Source organism: Macrobrachium nipponense, chromosome 35, assembly GCF_015104395.2.
Source record: "Macrobrachium nipponense isolate FS-2020 chromosome 35, ASM1510439v2, whole genome shotgun sequence".
Classification (NCBI taxonomy): domain Eukaryota; kingdom Metazoa; phylum Arthropoda; class Malacostraca; order Decapoda; family Palaemonidae; genus Macrobrachium; species Macrobrachium nipponense.
Window position 1 is genome coordinate 59773995 of NC_061096.1, and position 16707 is coordinate 59790701.

The following is a 16707-nucleotide window of genomic DNA, read 5'->3' on the forward strand; positions in this document are numbered from 1 at the left end:
GAATACTGAGCCTTGCTTACTATTCTTTCTATCAGTAGCGTTTTGCTTTGTCACGAGCGTATCTTTGTCATTATTCTGTGAATCAATAGGTGGGGGGGGAAGGGGGGCGGGGCCTAAATCTTACTATGTAAAATGCAGTGTCTCAATATATGTTTTTGTGTATAACACAAATGATATACGTTCAGATAGTAGAAATATCTTTAGGAAGAGAATGCAACGCAAAACGATTTTAAAATTACTATCATTTTTGACAATACAGGTACTGCACGCTGATAACAATAATAATCCATCCAGCATTACTGGTCATGGTGTACAAGGAACTTGGTCGCATAAACAGGATCAGATGGTTGCTATTGTGCTTCTTCCAAGGTAACGGTCATCTGGCTCTTGGTGCTCACCCTACGCAAGATAGGAGTCCAGTAGCTCCTATGGCTATCCAGTTTTTTTTTATTTATTTTTTTTTTTTTTGAGTGAAATCATCTTTTACAATGGGAACAGAAACAGGGATAGATTAGAGTAAAAATAAAATGTTGAGCGTAGAAATGTTTGGATCTGATTTTTCTCAGCCGGACTTCTTTCCATAACATAAAATCTGTCAGCTCTTTTTAGACTCTTTTCTTCATAATGCATTCAGTCACGTAGTTTCTTTCTGGTGCATTACAGGCTTCGTAAATGTGTATTCAGTAATTCTCTCTCTCTCTCTCTCTCTCTCTCTCTCTCTCTCTCTCTCTCTCTCTCTCTCTTTTATTCTTATCTATCAAACCAGAGGCTCTTGTCTCCCGTTTCCACCACAGCTCCAGAACCAGTCTGATGCTCTTTACCTCAGCCTACGCTATTGTGCCACAATTAAGCCGAGATTGTTCGTGTTACGTCATTCTCGCCCACACTTTCTAACTTATAAAATTATTGCCTTTGTATCTTTTCAGCCATCAGTGACAATTCATTATATTAATCTGTGTATGTATGTGTATACGCTCATAAGTGCTATAAACACACACATACATTTATAAACTAATAGTTATTTTTATTGTTTAGTTTGCTTAGGGTCCCCCGTTGATGACTAACTATACTATATAGGGAGGCCACTTCAAAATTCCCAAAAAGAAGGACAATATTTTTTTTTTGCCATCACCAATTTTTTACCTAAATTGAACATGATTATTGAGTGATATAAAATGTTGTATATATGATTGATATATATATATATATATATATATATGTGTGTGTGTGTGTGTGTGTGTGTGTGTGTGTGTTGTGTGTGTATAAATGAGCGTTTATTTGCCAAATAGTATTAGAACAAAGAACTGAAATTAATTAATGCTCAATTTTATTAATGATAGGACAATTTAGTACATAACGATAATAATAAAAGTAAAAATAACTTGGGTGAAAATATTAACATTATTTTAGAAACTAAATAAAGGAGTTACTGAATTATCAATCTAACGTTTGTACTTTGCCCCTTTCCTTGCCATATTTAAGAGGTTTCTATTTGCCAAAAAGTTTTTGTACATAGCAGGGCATTCTTCTGTAAAGTTGTTACAAATTTGGAACTCTGCTTTGACCGAGTCCACTTGCAGACGATTTCTCTCATTTGTCCAAGCTGAAGTCATCATTGAGAAAACCCGTTCTGTGTGAGCGTTGCTGCATGGGAAAGAGAAAATATAAGCACTCACCTTCTTCAGATTTGTTAAAGGGGCCTCACATTTACTAAACAGCTTGAGATAACGTTCCTCACTGTGGCTATCTTTCATCTCAGAAGTATTGATAATTGCCTCCACGATCCCATACCCTTCATATAATTCATCCATGTCTATTTCTTGAATGTTACAAGCCTTGACTGCGTCACAGAATTCTTCAAAAGGTATTGCTCTTGTTAGACTTAATTTTGACACTTTGTTATGAAAGTTGTCTTCAGAGAAGTCATACCTTTCACTTAAGTACTTTATAGCTCTTTCATAGAAAGCAATGAAGTCTGTTTTACATTTCGTCGACAAATCTGGTGTAAGTTGCCTCAGCTTGTTGTTTACTGCAAAGCCAAAAAAAAAAAAAAAAAAAAAAAAAAAAACGATCATCTGCTCTTCTACCAAGTTTGCTTTTCAGTTCAGACATTATCTTGAATACTGAAGTGAAGCTGAATGTCTTGGCTTCTAGTCTTTCAATTGTGTCTGAAAACAATTCAAGAGCGTGACTAAGGAAGAAGAAATAGATCTCAGAGGATTCACAGGCATTTCCTTCATCTCCAAAGCACTTCCATAGTACTTTAGGGCACTCCTCTTCACCTATGCTCTGGAAATAACTTTTTAGGACTTCCGAACACTTAAGTATTCTATCAATAGCTGGCAAGAGAGAAAGCCATCTAGTCACAACATGCCACAACAGATTGCAATTGGCAACCTCATCATCCTCCACAAATTCACAGAATTCCTTCAACTATGCTGTTCTTTTAGCTGAAATGCTAAAATAGCTGTAAACCTTTAGCACAATATTTTCAACATCAATATCCATTTTAGCTGTAGCAAATTTTGTTGTATTGTGCAAAATATGAGCCAGACAGTTTGCAGCAATAACGTTCTTTTGAGCCATTTTAATTTTCTGATAAACACTGTTGTTTTCCACAGTTTACACTTGCATTATCAGCAGTGTATGCAGACACTTTATTCAGATCCAAACCTGAAGTCTCTAGTTTAGATAATAGCTGTTATGGCCTCGGATGATTCTTTATTATCACTGTCAAAGTCAAGTAACACATGTTGCACTCCCTTCTCAAAATGAAAGTATCTCAAAAGTATTGGGAAACACTTTGTTGCCCCTTTGTTTGAAGCATCAGTTGCTATTGTTCTTTGATGTACTCCAAATGTGTTTCTACAGAATACGGTGCTAGAATATTTTCACACAAAGCTTTTGTTTCAGTTTTCCCACGTGTTACTCCCTTCACTATCAATGAGTCATTATAAATTTCTGTCAACTTTTACTCCACAATCAACACTTCTGTATGATTGGTGATGCTTCACGGCATGATACACTTTACACAATTCTGCAGCCATTATTTTATCATCTTGAGATGATCGAGATGGGCAGAAATATAACACTGATGATGTGCCAGCACTACGAGTGTTAGTTTTATGTTTATCTGAGGCAGCATGTCGTTCAATTGCATTTTTTCCCGTGCCACCGATATCCATATCACAATGGCATACTGTGCAAAGTGCATAATAATCACCTTTTCTGCTTTTAGAAATAAATCAAAATTCCGTGGTCCATTCATGGTTAAATGTAGTCTTTCTTTTTGGCATTTCTTTAGGGTATTCAATAAATCGAGTAACAGTCTAACCAAAAAACATGTTACTGACGATAGCTGGTATCAACTCATGGTAGTTACTAACAACAAAATGAAAGAAATCGTAATAAGTTTATCGTTTTAATGAATCAATGACAAATTAAATCACAGTACTATGTCGAAGTAATTTCGCTGACGCTAGTTTGTTTTTGCCGGTGATGTCATATGCCATCAGGATGCCGGACCTCAAGTTCAAGGTTAAGTTTGTATTCATAGTTGTTGGTTACTGGATAAGTGTATCTGCAAGGAGAATAAAAACATTAAGCATCAAAATTAAGGACAGCTGTCGCCCTCATTAATTTAATGTTACGAAAAATTACAAAAAGAGGTAAAAAAAAAGTCACATTCCAGATTTTCGTAGCTCGACAACGTTGGCAGTAGGTAACCTAAATGCATGTCTACATTTGGAGATTCAAGATACGTCTTCGACCACGTAACTTCACAAAATAAGAATATCCTGAAAGTACTTTACCTTTGCTTCGTGCACAGATGTTTCTCTGGTGCATTAACTAAAATTGTATGTTACATGCTGTAGTCATACCAATTTACAGCATCGTGTAGGTATCTCATGAGACAGACGAATGTATACATAATTCATCAAATTCAACTAACCTAGAATAATGTGGCTTGAAATATTATAGTAATAAAAAGAGTATAGCCTTCAAATTATAGTATCTTTTACAACTCAAACACACCAAGAGCAGAGCAAAACAAACACGCTCGCTTTAGCGACCGTCTTTTGTTGTTGGGGACGAGTCGTCGGGGTCGGACTCGGGCTACTGTAATCAAATCAAAGCGTTTCCAGTTGTGTTGAGGTCGTGGAAAGGTGTGGATGTGTGGAAGTTGTCTCCACTAACTCGTCGCTATGGAGGCTCCTAGTTCCCACTGGGAGGAATTTTACTTGGGTTCACGACAGTTTCAGTGTATTGCTGATACTTTAGGGATGCCCATTGACCAGGTGAGGCACATTGTTGTCATCTACAGGGTTTCTTTGTTACAGCTTTTTATACAGCCGAAGAACAACTACTACAGTTGAAAAGGGGGGGTTAGTAAGGCCGACGACATCCCTCGAACTACCTCATCTAGACGGTATTTGACAGATTCTAAACGTTTGATCATCCAGCGGAAGGTTATTTTTTTTTATAATTACGTTGAATTGTGTCATTGCGAAGTAGTCGATCCATACGCTGCACAAGAAGCGTAATTGCGTTTACGTAGACCAAGCTAACGCGAATAACCCACGGGAGGCAGTGGGCAAGAAGCAATTTAGGCTTACCTAAATGTGCCGACTGAAGAATACCTACTTGTATACATCTTGTCTTAACCAAAGGAAGCCTAACCTAAGGTGCAGTGCCTTGTCATTGGCCTACTAGGCATATTAGAGCCCTTGTCCCGTAATATTAATGGCCCCTCCCCCCTGCGTTCTCTCTTACGCACTTACCAACCATAATCATCTTTGTTTACTGTACGAGTCCTTTCATCTTATGACTCGCTCCCGAATTCTTAGATTTATAACAACTTCTCACGTGTTTTATTTCTATTGGCAATTTTTTCAGTAGTTTCGATGCAATACTACCAGGCATACCTATTGGCTGGAACCTCCTAAGGTCAGGTAGTGATGCAAAGCATTACTAGGTATAACCCAAAATCAATTCTTTTTGTAATTTACGGACATTTGCATTGATTTATTGATAGAGTTGTGGTTAATGTAACTTTTCTTTTATTCCTATGTTTCCCATTATCTTAGATTACCTTCAAATGAACACCATAGCCTGTTCTTTGGAAGCTTGAATTTCAAGTAAGTGGCCCCTGTGGGCTTGTTCCTTATAAATAGAGATACTTTTCTGAGTAATAATAATGATAAGTTAGCCAAGATGTAGTGATTTAGCCTTTGAAAAATTAATTCAAGTGCAAAAAGTTGCTCTTAGCAAATAGGCTAGGTCTTTGTAATCTTTAAGAGTTAGGCTGTTTATGTGCCCTTGTGAAGGCCATAGTTTTTGAGGTCAAGGCCAAGTGTGAGCTCTCTTCATTCGAGACTAAGTTCAAGTTCATGCCATCTGATTCAGAGACCAACAGCAGGGTTTGATGTCTGAATTTGTTTCTTCGATTGACATGATGCATTTTAAGACCAGGGTTTAAATTTTGGTAAAACTGAAGATTACTACTGAGTCCTTGTAGTTCAGTAACTGCCAATTCATGTACAAAACCTGCTCCATGGAGAGGAATATTAAAACATAAATAAAAGACAAACATAAATGTAAAAGTCATCTACATAAACAGAAAAACATAAATAAAAGACAAACATAAATGTAAAAGTTATCTACATAAACAGAAAAACATAAATAAAAGACAAACATAAATGTAAAAGTCATCTACATAAACAGAAAAACATATATAAAAAACAAACATACCTAAATGTAAAAGTCCTCTACATAAACAGAAAACAAAGGACGGTAAATATTCTGTTTGGCAACTGGCAGGAATCAAGCCATGGAATTAGTCTTCAGTTTTACCCAAATTTTTACCAACATCTATCAGTTGGTCAGTCAGTCACTCTAAGGATCATTAATGTCAAGAAATTTTTCAGGGTAAGTTTTCACGTTGGTAACACAGTCACTCTCATGGGAACAAATTTTAAAGCTTATATTAAGGCGAGGCTTCAGAACACATCATAATAACTCCAGTATCAAGTTTAGTATTAAAGAAAAATAAAATCAAAATTTAGCCTAACCAAAATCAAATGGCATATCCTTTATGCATGTAATTTAGCTTGACTTGTACAGTTGTTCCCTTAAATATGTAAGTTTTCAAAAGCTGTCTCATCAGCATTATAAAATACATAATTAAACACAAGAACTGAAGTATTCACTTACTATACTCAGGTATTAAGAATTGTATATTGACTGGTTAAGGGTTACTCTCTAACATGACAGTTAATGCTAATATAAAATATAGTAGTTATTTTGTATTTATTTATTTATTTTTTTCCCAATTGGATGCATTTGTCATTCATTACTGTTAAACCTGGGAAATCCCACAACCCCAATTTCAACAATAATAGGTAACCACTTAATTTTAGTTTTAGTATCTTTATGCAGTTATAATTATGTTTAGATATTCTATTATTCTCAGTCTACACAAGAGGTTAGGCCTTTAGTTATTTCAGTAATGAAACTGGAAATAAATTAACTCAGAGGTGCTAATAAACATGTAGAAGCTTGGAATAGATATATAGCTGGAAAAGTATTAAAACTAGATCTCGTACATTATCAGATACGGTACTACACAAGTGGCTTTATTTATAAACTGGAAAACCTCACATCACTGATGGAATTCTCTGATAAGTATTTTGGGTTTTTGTTAAGAGATATTGAAAATGCAAGTTTTTTGGGTTCTGTGTAAGAGATATTGACGATGCAAGTAAGTTGGGTTTTGTGTTAAGATATTGAAATATTGAAAAGGCAGGACTGCAGCCATGCTGAGGTTTATGGCAGGAATGCATTGGAGGATAGATAATTGTAAGTAAAGAATTTTTTGTGTGTTGCCTAGAAGCTGGGAAGAACTCTTGAGATCTCATTGAGCAGAAAATGAAGGAGATGAGCCATAGAGGGAAATGTGGAGTACAGTAATTAGGAATCAGCAGGAATTGCATGGAACAGTAGAAAGTTTGGACTAGGCATTACGCTTCTAATTATGTAAAGAGGAAAGATTTAGAAATACTGTATTCATTTTGAGTGATGTACTAAGTAAGGTCACTGCTGCTTTCACTGTAGAGCACTTGTTTATCAGTGTTCTGTATTTGTTACAGTTCTGTACTTTATCTGTATATACTACATAATTGTTTTTGCAGATTTGTATTGATAATACAATTTCTTTACTTTTTGTGTTAATGCAAGTAGAGAAGTGTTGCTTTGATAGCTGTGACACAATGATGTGAGTGGTTTTTATGCTCTAATCTATGTCAGTGAAACTGAGTGTTGTTTGTTATTTTCTCTGTCTGATATTCCTTACTGAAATTCCAAAGTAAATCATGTGTAAGTGTTGAACTAGGTGTAAGGCATGTTTGAGAATATGGAAGTCGTCATGACAGTGTACTACTGTAATTCAATTGCTGTAGTGAATGTATTTGCAATATGTCTGCAACAAACAAATGGCTTATATTTTACTTGTGTCGTAATGTTGTACTACCGAGTAAGCATAATTTGATGAGTGCAGATTCAATACTTAGAGCAAGCAATGAAGCATATAGCATTGGATGAGATTGTTTCTGCCAGGAAGGAGTTTTGTCACACCAACTGCTCCAGATAACTTACAGATATGGTTCTTGGCAGAAAACTTGTTAGTGCATTTTATCTTTCCTACAGTTTTCCTCAATTTCCAAGTTGGTGTAGTAACCATTACTAATTAATTTCTATTGAGTGAGGCATATTCATGGAATATATTTTAGGTATTTGTGCAAGCTTTTTAAATATGAATTTAATGTATGACACTTACCTGGCAGGTATATATATAGCTATATTCTCTGTTCCACCTGGCAGAAATTTTCAAAACTCGTGGCAAACGCTAGTAACCTATTAGTAGTTCAGGCAACCACCACCCCATTACCGTGGGGCTAGCGCTAGGAACCGTTCCCAACTGGGCCAGATTTTCTCTGCCAGCCGAACCGGCAACATTGTTGGTGGTTCCCTGCTAGGATTTTCATTCTCGTTGCTGACTTTTCATGGATCTTTGGTATTGTACTCGGAAACGTTAGCTTGGCATTCGCTTTGGATTGTTCTTTAAAGATGTCTGATACTGGAAGTATGTTTAGAGTTTGTGTAAAAGAGGGGTGTAAGTAAGGTTAAGGTTGCCGAAAGCTTCGGTCGACCCTCATACCATTTGTAAGAAGTGTAGAGAGAATGTTGTGTACTTGGGAGAATAGGTGTTTTGAATGTGAGAATTTATCAGAGAAGGAATGGAAGATATTTATGAAATATGTTGAAAGGCTTGAGAAAGATCGTGTAAGGAGATCTGTTTCTCGTAGAAAATGACCAAGAAGTCGAATTCTTCTAGCAAAAGGAGTGAATGTATTTCCTCTCCAGCTCCTTCTAACGTAGAATTGGTAGTTCCTTCTCCCCAGGTATCTCCTGCGCCCGCTGCTGTATCGGAGGAGGCGAACGATACACAGATTGTGAAGGTGTTCGCTGCCCTTGCGTCCATGGGCGACCAGATACAGCGACTTACGGATAAAGTTAGTGCTTTTGATGTCAGTGAAAGTGTAGTGGAGGGGCGTCTGATCGTCTCTCTCGTGCTCCTAGACCTAGACCTCTGTCAAGCTCCCAGACCCAAGGAGAAGGCATGTCGACAGTCGAAGGGAGGCGAGAGAGGTTTTGTCGGCGGTCAGGCGTCCCTTCGAACAGTCCTGTTGCGAAGTTCCCATGGGCTGTTGCAGTTCGCCGCAGAAAAGGCGTAACTGGGGAATGTGTGCGTCCTCGGATGGTTCGACTTCCGAGCGGGAACGTCGGTATGCAGTGTGTCTCAGCCCCCTCAAGAGGACTTTCAGGACATCGACGCTCTCGAGAGACATGCTCAAGATCGTGAGGCTTGGAGTAGTCCTGAGGTGTTGTCCTCCTCGGAAGACGGGGACGCAGTTCCGATCAAGAGGAAGAGGATTTTTCGTGCTAAAGAGGACTTAGTACGGCCTTCTCGTCCTTGGATTTCGATGAGAGACTCTCCTCCATCTTCTTGTTTGTCTTCCCCTCGTCTCTCTCCGTCGGGTAGAGTACAAGATCGCTCTCCGTTACGTCGCAGTCCCGCTCGTAATCCTCCTCCTTCGTCCTCTGCCATTCAGGAAGATAGTACGAAGGGTTTCTTAAAGGGAAATGCAGTCTAAGCTGGCAGTTCTTGTGAAGTCTTGGGATGCGCCTGTGCAGGCATCTTCGAGGCGGAAGGACGATTTCCTTCCCGTTAAGTCTTCTAAGAGGGAAGACAAGGACGCGTTCGCCGAGGAACGCAGGAAGAAGAAAATGGTTTCGGAAGGAGCAGGACGCAAACTTCAGGACTCGGGATCAATTGTGGACGCAAGACGCAGGCGACAGGAAGCAGATGTGTCTACGATGGACGCAGGACGCAGGCGGCAGGACATCGAGAGGCGGCAGGACGCCGATTCTTCGTTAGCCGCAGGACGCAGGCGGCAGGACGTTATTCCGTCAACGAAGCGTCAACACGACAGTGATTTGCAAGACATTTCTTCAGCAGAGAGGAATTGGAATTAGTTGAGGAAAAGGAAAAGAATACGGAACCTTCTTCAGATTACAAGATTCTGACTTCACGTCTTCTTTCTATTTTTGAAGGGGAATTCAAACCGACAGCTCCTTTATCTCCCTTATCGCAGTTTTCCAAGACTAGGACTCCAAAGAAGTCCTCTTTCCTTAAGATGACTCTGTCAATTTCGGCGAAGAAGGCCCTTCAACGTATGAATGACTGGATGAAGGATAAGAAAGAAGCGGGAAAATACTCTTTTGCTTTTCCACCAGCTAAGTTAGCATCGGAAGTCAGGAGTATGGTACGCTACTGGAGAAGTCTAGGCCTGGGAGTACCTGCCTCCTCCCAGGGGGACTTCTCCAGTATAGTAGACAGCTCACGCAGACAGGCGTTACAGTCTGCTAAGGTCTGGTGGACTTCGTCCAAGTTTGACCATCTTTTTAAAGGGATTTTTAGGACTTTCGAAGTCTTCAATTTCCTAGATTGGTCTTTGGGAGCACTGGCGAACTCCCTAGAAGAAGAAGATTCGCAGGATATAGAAGCAGCTAAGAGCATTATGTCCTGCATGGACAAGGCTCTGAGAGACGGAACAAATGAACTGGCTTCTTTGTTCACAGCAGGAGTACTAAAGAAGAGATCGCTGTTGTGTTCTTTCGCTTCAAAAGGGGTTTCAAACTCTCAGAATCGGAGTTGCTGTTCTCTCCCCTTTCGAAACAGCTGTTTCCTTCAGAGGTGATTAGGGATATAGCTCTCTCCCTTTCTCAGAAGGCCACTCAAGATCTTCTCTCGTCTTCAGTTAAGAAGTTCTTACCATCCAAGTTGGTTAAGAAAACTCCAAAGGAAACTAGGCCTTCGCAACAGCCCTTTCGAGGCAGAACATTCGCTCGACCCGCCTTTAGGGGTAAGAGAGTACCCACTAAAAGAGGAGCCAAGACCACCTCTAAAGAATGAGATATCAGTCCTCCAGACGACAGTGGGAGCCAGACTTCAAAGTTTTTGGGAAGTTTGGCAGAACATGAAGGCAGATCCCTGGGCTGTCAACGTAGCTCGGGAAGGATACAAGATTCCTTTCTTGAAGAGACCTCCTCTCGCAACATCTCCGAGAGCCCTCGGGGCAAATTACAACGATTTAGTGAAGAAAGCGGCTCTGTGGGAGCAAGTAGCTTCCATGCTAGAGAAAGGAGCCATAGAGCCGTGTTCTGGATCACGAATCTCCTGGGATTTTACAACCGGTTGTTCCTGGTTGCAAAGTCCTCGGGAGGTTGGAGGCCCAGTTCTGGATGTAAGTCAACTGAATCTTTTCGTAGAAAAGACCAAGTTCACTATGGAGACGAACGATTCAGTACTGGCAGCGGTACGTCCAGGGGATGGTGACCCTGGACTTACAAGACGCATACTTTCATATTCCGATTCATCCAGGAAGCAGGAAGTATTTAAGGTTTGTGATTCAGGACAGGGTCTTTCAGTTCAAGGCCCTGTGCTTCGGCCTTTGCACAGCCCCCCAAGTGTTCACGAGGATGATGTCCAATGTGGTGAGATGGTTGCATTTAAGAGGGATCAGAGTGTCTTTTTATCTGGACGACTGGTTGATAAGATCCCAATCAAGAAGTCAATGTCTGGAGACTTGAATCAAACATTGACTTAGTCAAAAGACCTAGGTCTTGTGTAAACATGGGAAAGTCTCAATTGAATCCCCAACAACAGATAGTTTATTTGGGGATTCAGATATCGTCAGTGACTTTTCGGGCTTTTCCGTCCCCCGAAAGGCAAGCCATATGCATTCGGAAGGTGCAGGACTTTCTAAAGAAAGACCGATGCTCAGCAAGAGAGTGGATGAGTCTACTGGGCACACTCTCTTCGCTAGAGAGGTTCATTTCTTTAGGAAGACTGCACATGAGACCTCTACAGTTTTTCCTGAAGGATTCATGGCCAAGAAAATGGCAACCGGATTCCTTCCAGTTTTCTAATTCCTGCCGAAGTGAAGGAGGAATTAAAGTGGTGCTAACTCCATGCAGGTTAGCAGGGAGGGATGTCGCTTCAGCAGAAGAGGGGGCCCCAGACCTCATCTTGTATTCCGACGCGTCGTACGCGGGTTGGGGGGAGCGACATTAGGCCCTCAAGAGTGTCGGGACTTTGGATCAAGGAAGAAACAAGTTGGCACATAAACAGGAAGGAACTGATGGCAATTTTCTTGGCCTTGAAGCACTTCAGAGAGTTGATTCGAGACAAGACAGTGCAGATCAACTTGGACAACACCACGGCTCTGGCATACATCCGCAAACAAGGAGGGACTCATTCTTTTCCCCTTTACAAGCTGGCAAAGGAAGTTCTGCTTTGGGCGGAAGAGGAAAGCGTCCGTGCTGCTCACCAGGTTTATACAAGGAGAGAAAAATGTGAGTGCGGACCTGTTGAGCAGAAGAGAACAAATTCTCTCGACGGAGTGGACGTTGCACATGGAGGTTTGCCAGAGCCTGTGGAAGTTGTGGGGCCGTCCGGTACGTAAAGTAGATCTGTTTGCGACAGCCAGAAACAAAAAGGTTACCAACCTATTGCTCTCCGGTTCCAGATCAGGAAGCAGTGGCGGTCGACGCATTCCTGATGGATTGGACAAACTTAGATGTGTACGCTTTTCCTCCGTTCAAGGTACTGGGGAAAGTTATGAAGAAGTTCAGGGAGAGCCAAGGAACGAGGATGACCTTAATAGCCCCGTTTTGGCCGCCCAAAGTTGGTTCACAAGAGGTCTGGAATGGACAATAGATACGCCAAGGACTCTTCCTCTAGAGTAGATTTACTCAGACAACCCCACTTCGACCAGGTTTCCACAAGAATAACCCTCCTCGCTGGGTCCTGACCTGCGTTTCAGACTATCTAAAGTCTTGTCAAGCGCGGGGGATGATTCTAGAGAGGTTGGCCAGTTGCAGTGGCTAGAGCCAGAAGAACCTCCACAATCACAGTATAGTCAGTCGAAGTGGGAAGAATTTCCGGAAGTGGTGTAAGAACAGGAAAAGTGTCTTCATCCAGTACCTCTGTGACCCAAATAGCAGATATCCTTCTATACTTGAGGAAGGAATTGGGTTTGTCCAGTTTCGACAATCAAAGGTTATAAAAGTATGCTAACCTCAGTGTTTAGACACAGAGATCTAGACATCTCGAATAACTTAGACCTTAGAGATCTGATTAGGTCATTTGGTACCAAGAAACAACCCCAATGCAGGCCACCTCTTGGAACCTCGATGTGGTCTTGAAGTATTTAACCTCTAGCAAATTCGAGCCTTTCAGAGAAATCCTCTCTGAGAGATGTTGCTAAGAAAACTATCTTTTTTAGTAGCTTTGGCAACCGCTAAAAGAGCTAGTGAGCTTCAGGCCATATCGAAGAAGGTGGGGGGATGGAGACATGGCAACGCAGTGTGTTCATTCCAAGAAGGTTCTTGGCCAAGAATGAGAATCCAGCTAATCCTTGGCCAAGATCCTTTGAAGTTTTGGGTCTGTCTGAGTTAGTGGGTCACGAGCAAGAAAGAGTTCTCTGCCCAGTGAGAGCATTGCGTTTTTATATGGAAAGAACAAGAGATATCAGAGGGAATTCTGATGCTCTGTGGTGTTCAGTTAAAGACCCCAGTAGACCCATGACGAAGAACGCTCTAGCCCTCTTCATGAGAGAGTTGATTAGAGAAGCTCATTTTTGTTGTGTCAAGAGCAGAGCTTTGGTATTTTGAAAGTGAAGGCTCATGAAGTCAGGGCAGTTGCGACTTCATTAGCTTTAAAAAGAATTTAGCCCTCAAAGGAATTATTGAATCCACATATTGGAGAACTAATTCAATATTTGCGTCTCATTATCTTAGGGATATTCAGACAACCTTTGATAATTGTCAGACGCTAGGTCCATACGTGTCCTCTGGTACAGTATTGGGCAAAGGAGTTACTACCCCATAACCTTCTTTTAAGCTAGTTGATTTTATTAGGTGATGGTGTTTGTGTTTTTGGTCGTCTGAGAAAAGTGTTCGGTACTTTTATCAGTCTTGTTAGTATTATCTTGTGATGGTGTGTGTGTAGTTCAGGTAAATGATCTATTACTAGCTTGAATGCCGTGGCATAAGAGGGCTGTACGGTTCTGTCAACATATTGGTCACGTCCAGTTGTCAGTTCCAGTCTTAGCTTCTTCAACATACAGGACACTTCCTTGTTGAGAGCTCCTAAGCGGTTTAAGCAGGCTTAGAGGCAGGACCTATGAAGTCAGCTACCTTAGCAGGTAAGGAACCTAGAGTTTTAATTAATATTTTTAATAATATTTTTATACTCTAATAATGTTGCTGTCTTTGACCCACCTCCAAAATGTGTCAATCAGCTATATATATACCTGCCAGGTAAGTGTCATAACATTAAAATGAAGTTTTTATGTTAAAAACAAAGTTTAATGTATACTTACCTGGCAGGTATATATAATTTTAATTCCCACCCTCCTCCCCTCAGGAGACAGGGGGTTCAGAGAAAATCTGGCCCAATGGGAACGGTTCCTAGCGCTAGCGCCACGGTAACGGGGTGGTGGTTGCCTGAACTACTAATAGGTTACTAGCGTTTGCCGCGAGTTTTGAAAATTTCTGCCAGGTGGAACAGAGAATATAGCTATATATATATACCTGCCAGGTAAGTATACATTAAACTTTGTTTTAACATAAAAACTTCATGTTATTGTCATGTTGAATATATTCTGGATTTATTGTAGCCTACTGTATTGTATTCCTGTTTTGTAGGTTTTCATGTAGTATGTGTGGAAATTTTTTTCTTTATAAGGTTATGGATGGTAATCAATTTTGAGGAAATTCCAGACTCTGTTGTTGACTACTTTATTCAAGATGAAGGCAAGGGATCAAGGAAAGGATGGAATTTATGGTTTTAGTGGTATTCAGTGACCTTCATTTACAGTGAGGATCAGGCTGGAACTTGAGTATGACCCCCAATCAGATATATTCTGTTCTTCTTTATACTTGGCCCTTTTTATTGACAGAATATTAAGATTGTGTCTTTATCCTCATTTCCTGTTGTCACGTGTTGGGGATGGATGACACATTATTGGCAATGTAGGAGCAGCAGCATTGGTTTAGAAACCATTGGATAGTCTTTGTTTTCCTTTTAATTTTTAACTGAACTTTGCTTTCGGAGGACCTGATTTCACCCCCCCCCCCCCCCCCCCCCTTTCTAAAAGACAGATCTAGTTTCCTTCTTACTGTTAAGGATTTTCCAAGTCTCTCCCTCTGTTGGCAGGGATAATGACACAAACTTGCTTGTGGGATTTCACTGAATTCTTCTTCACAGGAAATCCTTCTGTTCTTGGACACATCCAAAGTAGAGTGGGGTACTTACCTGAGTGAGTGGCTCATATGTCTTGAGTATGTGGATTTTAGAGGCTTCTTACATTGTACATTGTTCTCGGGATGAGAACAGCCCTACTGGCTGCAGAAATATTTGAAGATCATTTGATGGGACGCTTGGTTGTAAAGAGGAACAATACAACTCAACTGTCATATGATAAGCTGATTAGCAAGGCAGGGGGATGGGTAGTTCACCATGCTGTCAAGCTGTCAGGAGGTGCAACCCTTAGCCATCAGATTGTATTGGCAGACTAGCTTGGTTGCTCATGCCTAAGTGGCGTGATCGGTATGGTCTTGACTTGCCACCTCTGTGGCCGTGAGTTAAATTTTCGGGCATTCCGTTGAGGTGTTAGAGATGTGTATTTCTGGTGATAGAAATTCACTCTCGACGTGGTTTGTTAGTCACATGAAGCCATTGGTCCCATTGCTGAATAACCTCTGGTTCCATGCAATGTAAAAACACAATACAAACAAACAAACTAGCTTGATTGCCTAGCACAGGTCATAAGGATAGTGGTTCTTGCACCTGCACATAGTGGAGAAGCTGTTCAAGGTTTTGGGAACCCCGGTTTGTGTTTAATGCATAATTTAAGAAGAAGCTCCTAATGTTCTGTCCTCCATTTCCAGGCCCTTTTGCAATGTATGAAGCCACCTTCTAACATTCTCGGAGCAACTATGACATCTATGCTTTTCTGCCATTCTGCTGGATCCTTTGTGTTATCAGCCAAGTGCTGGTCACTTTTGTTCTAATGGGCACCCTGGTGTCTCCTCATTGGCCACAAGATAAGTGACATCCCACTCTGCAGGGCCCTCTCATCAAGGTGTAGAGAAAACCACCTTCCATGGGTCACATCTGCTGAGATGCCACAGTCCATGCACTGAGCTGGTCTTCCTGTCCCACCAGAAATCTAAGTTCTTTTCCAGAGTTAGGATACAAACAAGCTTTACTAATGCACAGGAGTTACAAGAGTAATCCTTCTACTCACATTTGTGACTGTGAATCTGACATTTCTGTGTGGGAGATAAGAAAAAGCCTGCCTCCATAGGAGTGAGTTTCCGTCTGTGTTGAGACAGAGTTTTGTATTCTTTAACGGATAAATAACATTTTTATTTCTAGATTCTAGATAAAACGTTAAGTGTTTTAAATTTACACTGTATTTTTTCAGTGGCACATGGTATTTTTAAAAGGCCTTAACTTTTTACGCCCACTGGGCAAAGTTTACCATGTTTAGAATACTGATGTTCATTTGCTTTATTCTCTCCATGAATTCCAAATGAATGGTCAGTTGCATGGTCTTCCATAGTTTTTGAGATGGATAGAACTGGGATATCTTGTCATGATGAGTTCCATGACACAAAGTGCATTACTGATTTGACATTAAGCTTGATGTGCTATTGATGCCATCAGGTAAGTAAAATGTTTTTACAGTAGTATACAGATACATATGAGATATCAAGCAATTTAAATTTTTCCATGAACGGAAAACTTACTGCATGTTCCTCCAGTTTTTCCTTTCCTGCAGTTGTCACTTTTTGTGGTGACACTGTACTTGAGGCTTTTCCAAGTAGGGATATCAGGAGAGAGGAGGAATCGTACTTTTCTTCATTATGAAGACTTTCCCTGCACATTCCAGAATGGAAAAGATCTGCATATGTGAACTGGGATTATCTTGTGTCATGATGCGTTCCATGCACCACAAAGTGCATTACTTGATTTGACATTAAGCTTGATGTGCTATTGGATGCCCATCAGGTTAA

General features: G+C 40.5%; 1 protein-coding gene across 2 annotated transcripts in view; it reads left to right on the forward strand.

The window, feature by feature from the left end:
- Positions 1-4106: 4106 nt before the first annotated feature.
- LOC135208831 (lysophospholipid acyltransferase 6-like) overlaps positions 4107-16707 on the forward strand; it is a 53614-nt gene continuing 41013 nt past the window's right edge. The window contains exon 1 of one of the 2 annotated variants that reach the window (XM_064241393.1): positions 4107-4298. In XM_064241393.1, the coding sequence (XP_064097463.1) occupies positions 4206-4298 (93 nt within the window). In that variant the 5' untranslated portion in view covers positions 4107-4205. The remainder of the gene's footprint in view (positions 4299-16707) is intronic. The other variant, XM_064241395.1, reaches the window with a different exon arrangement.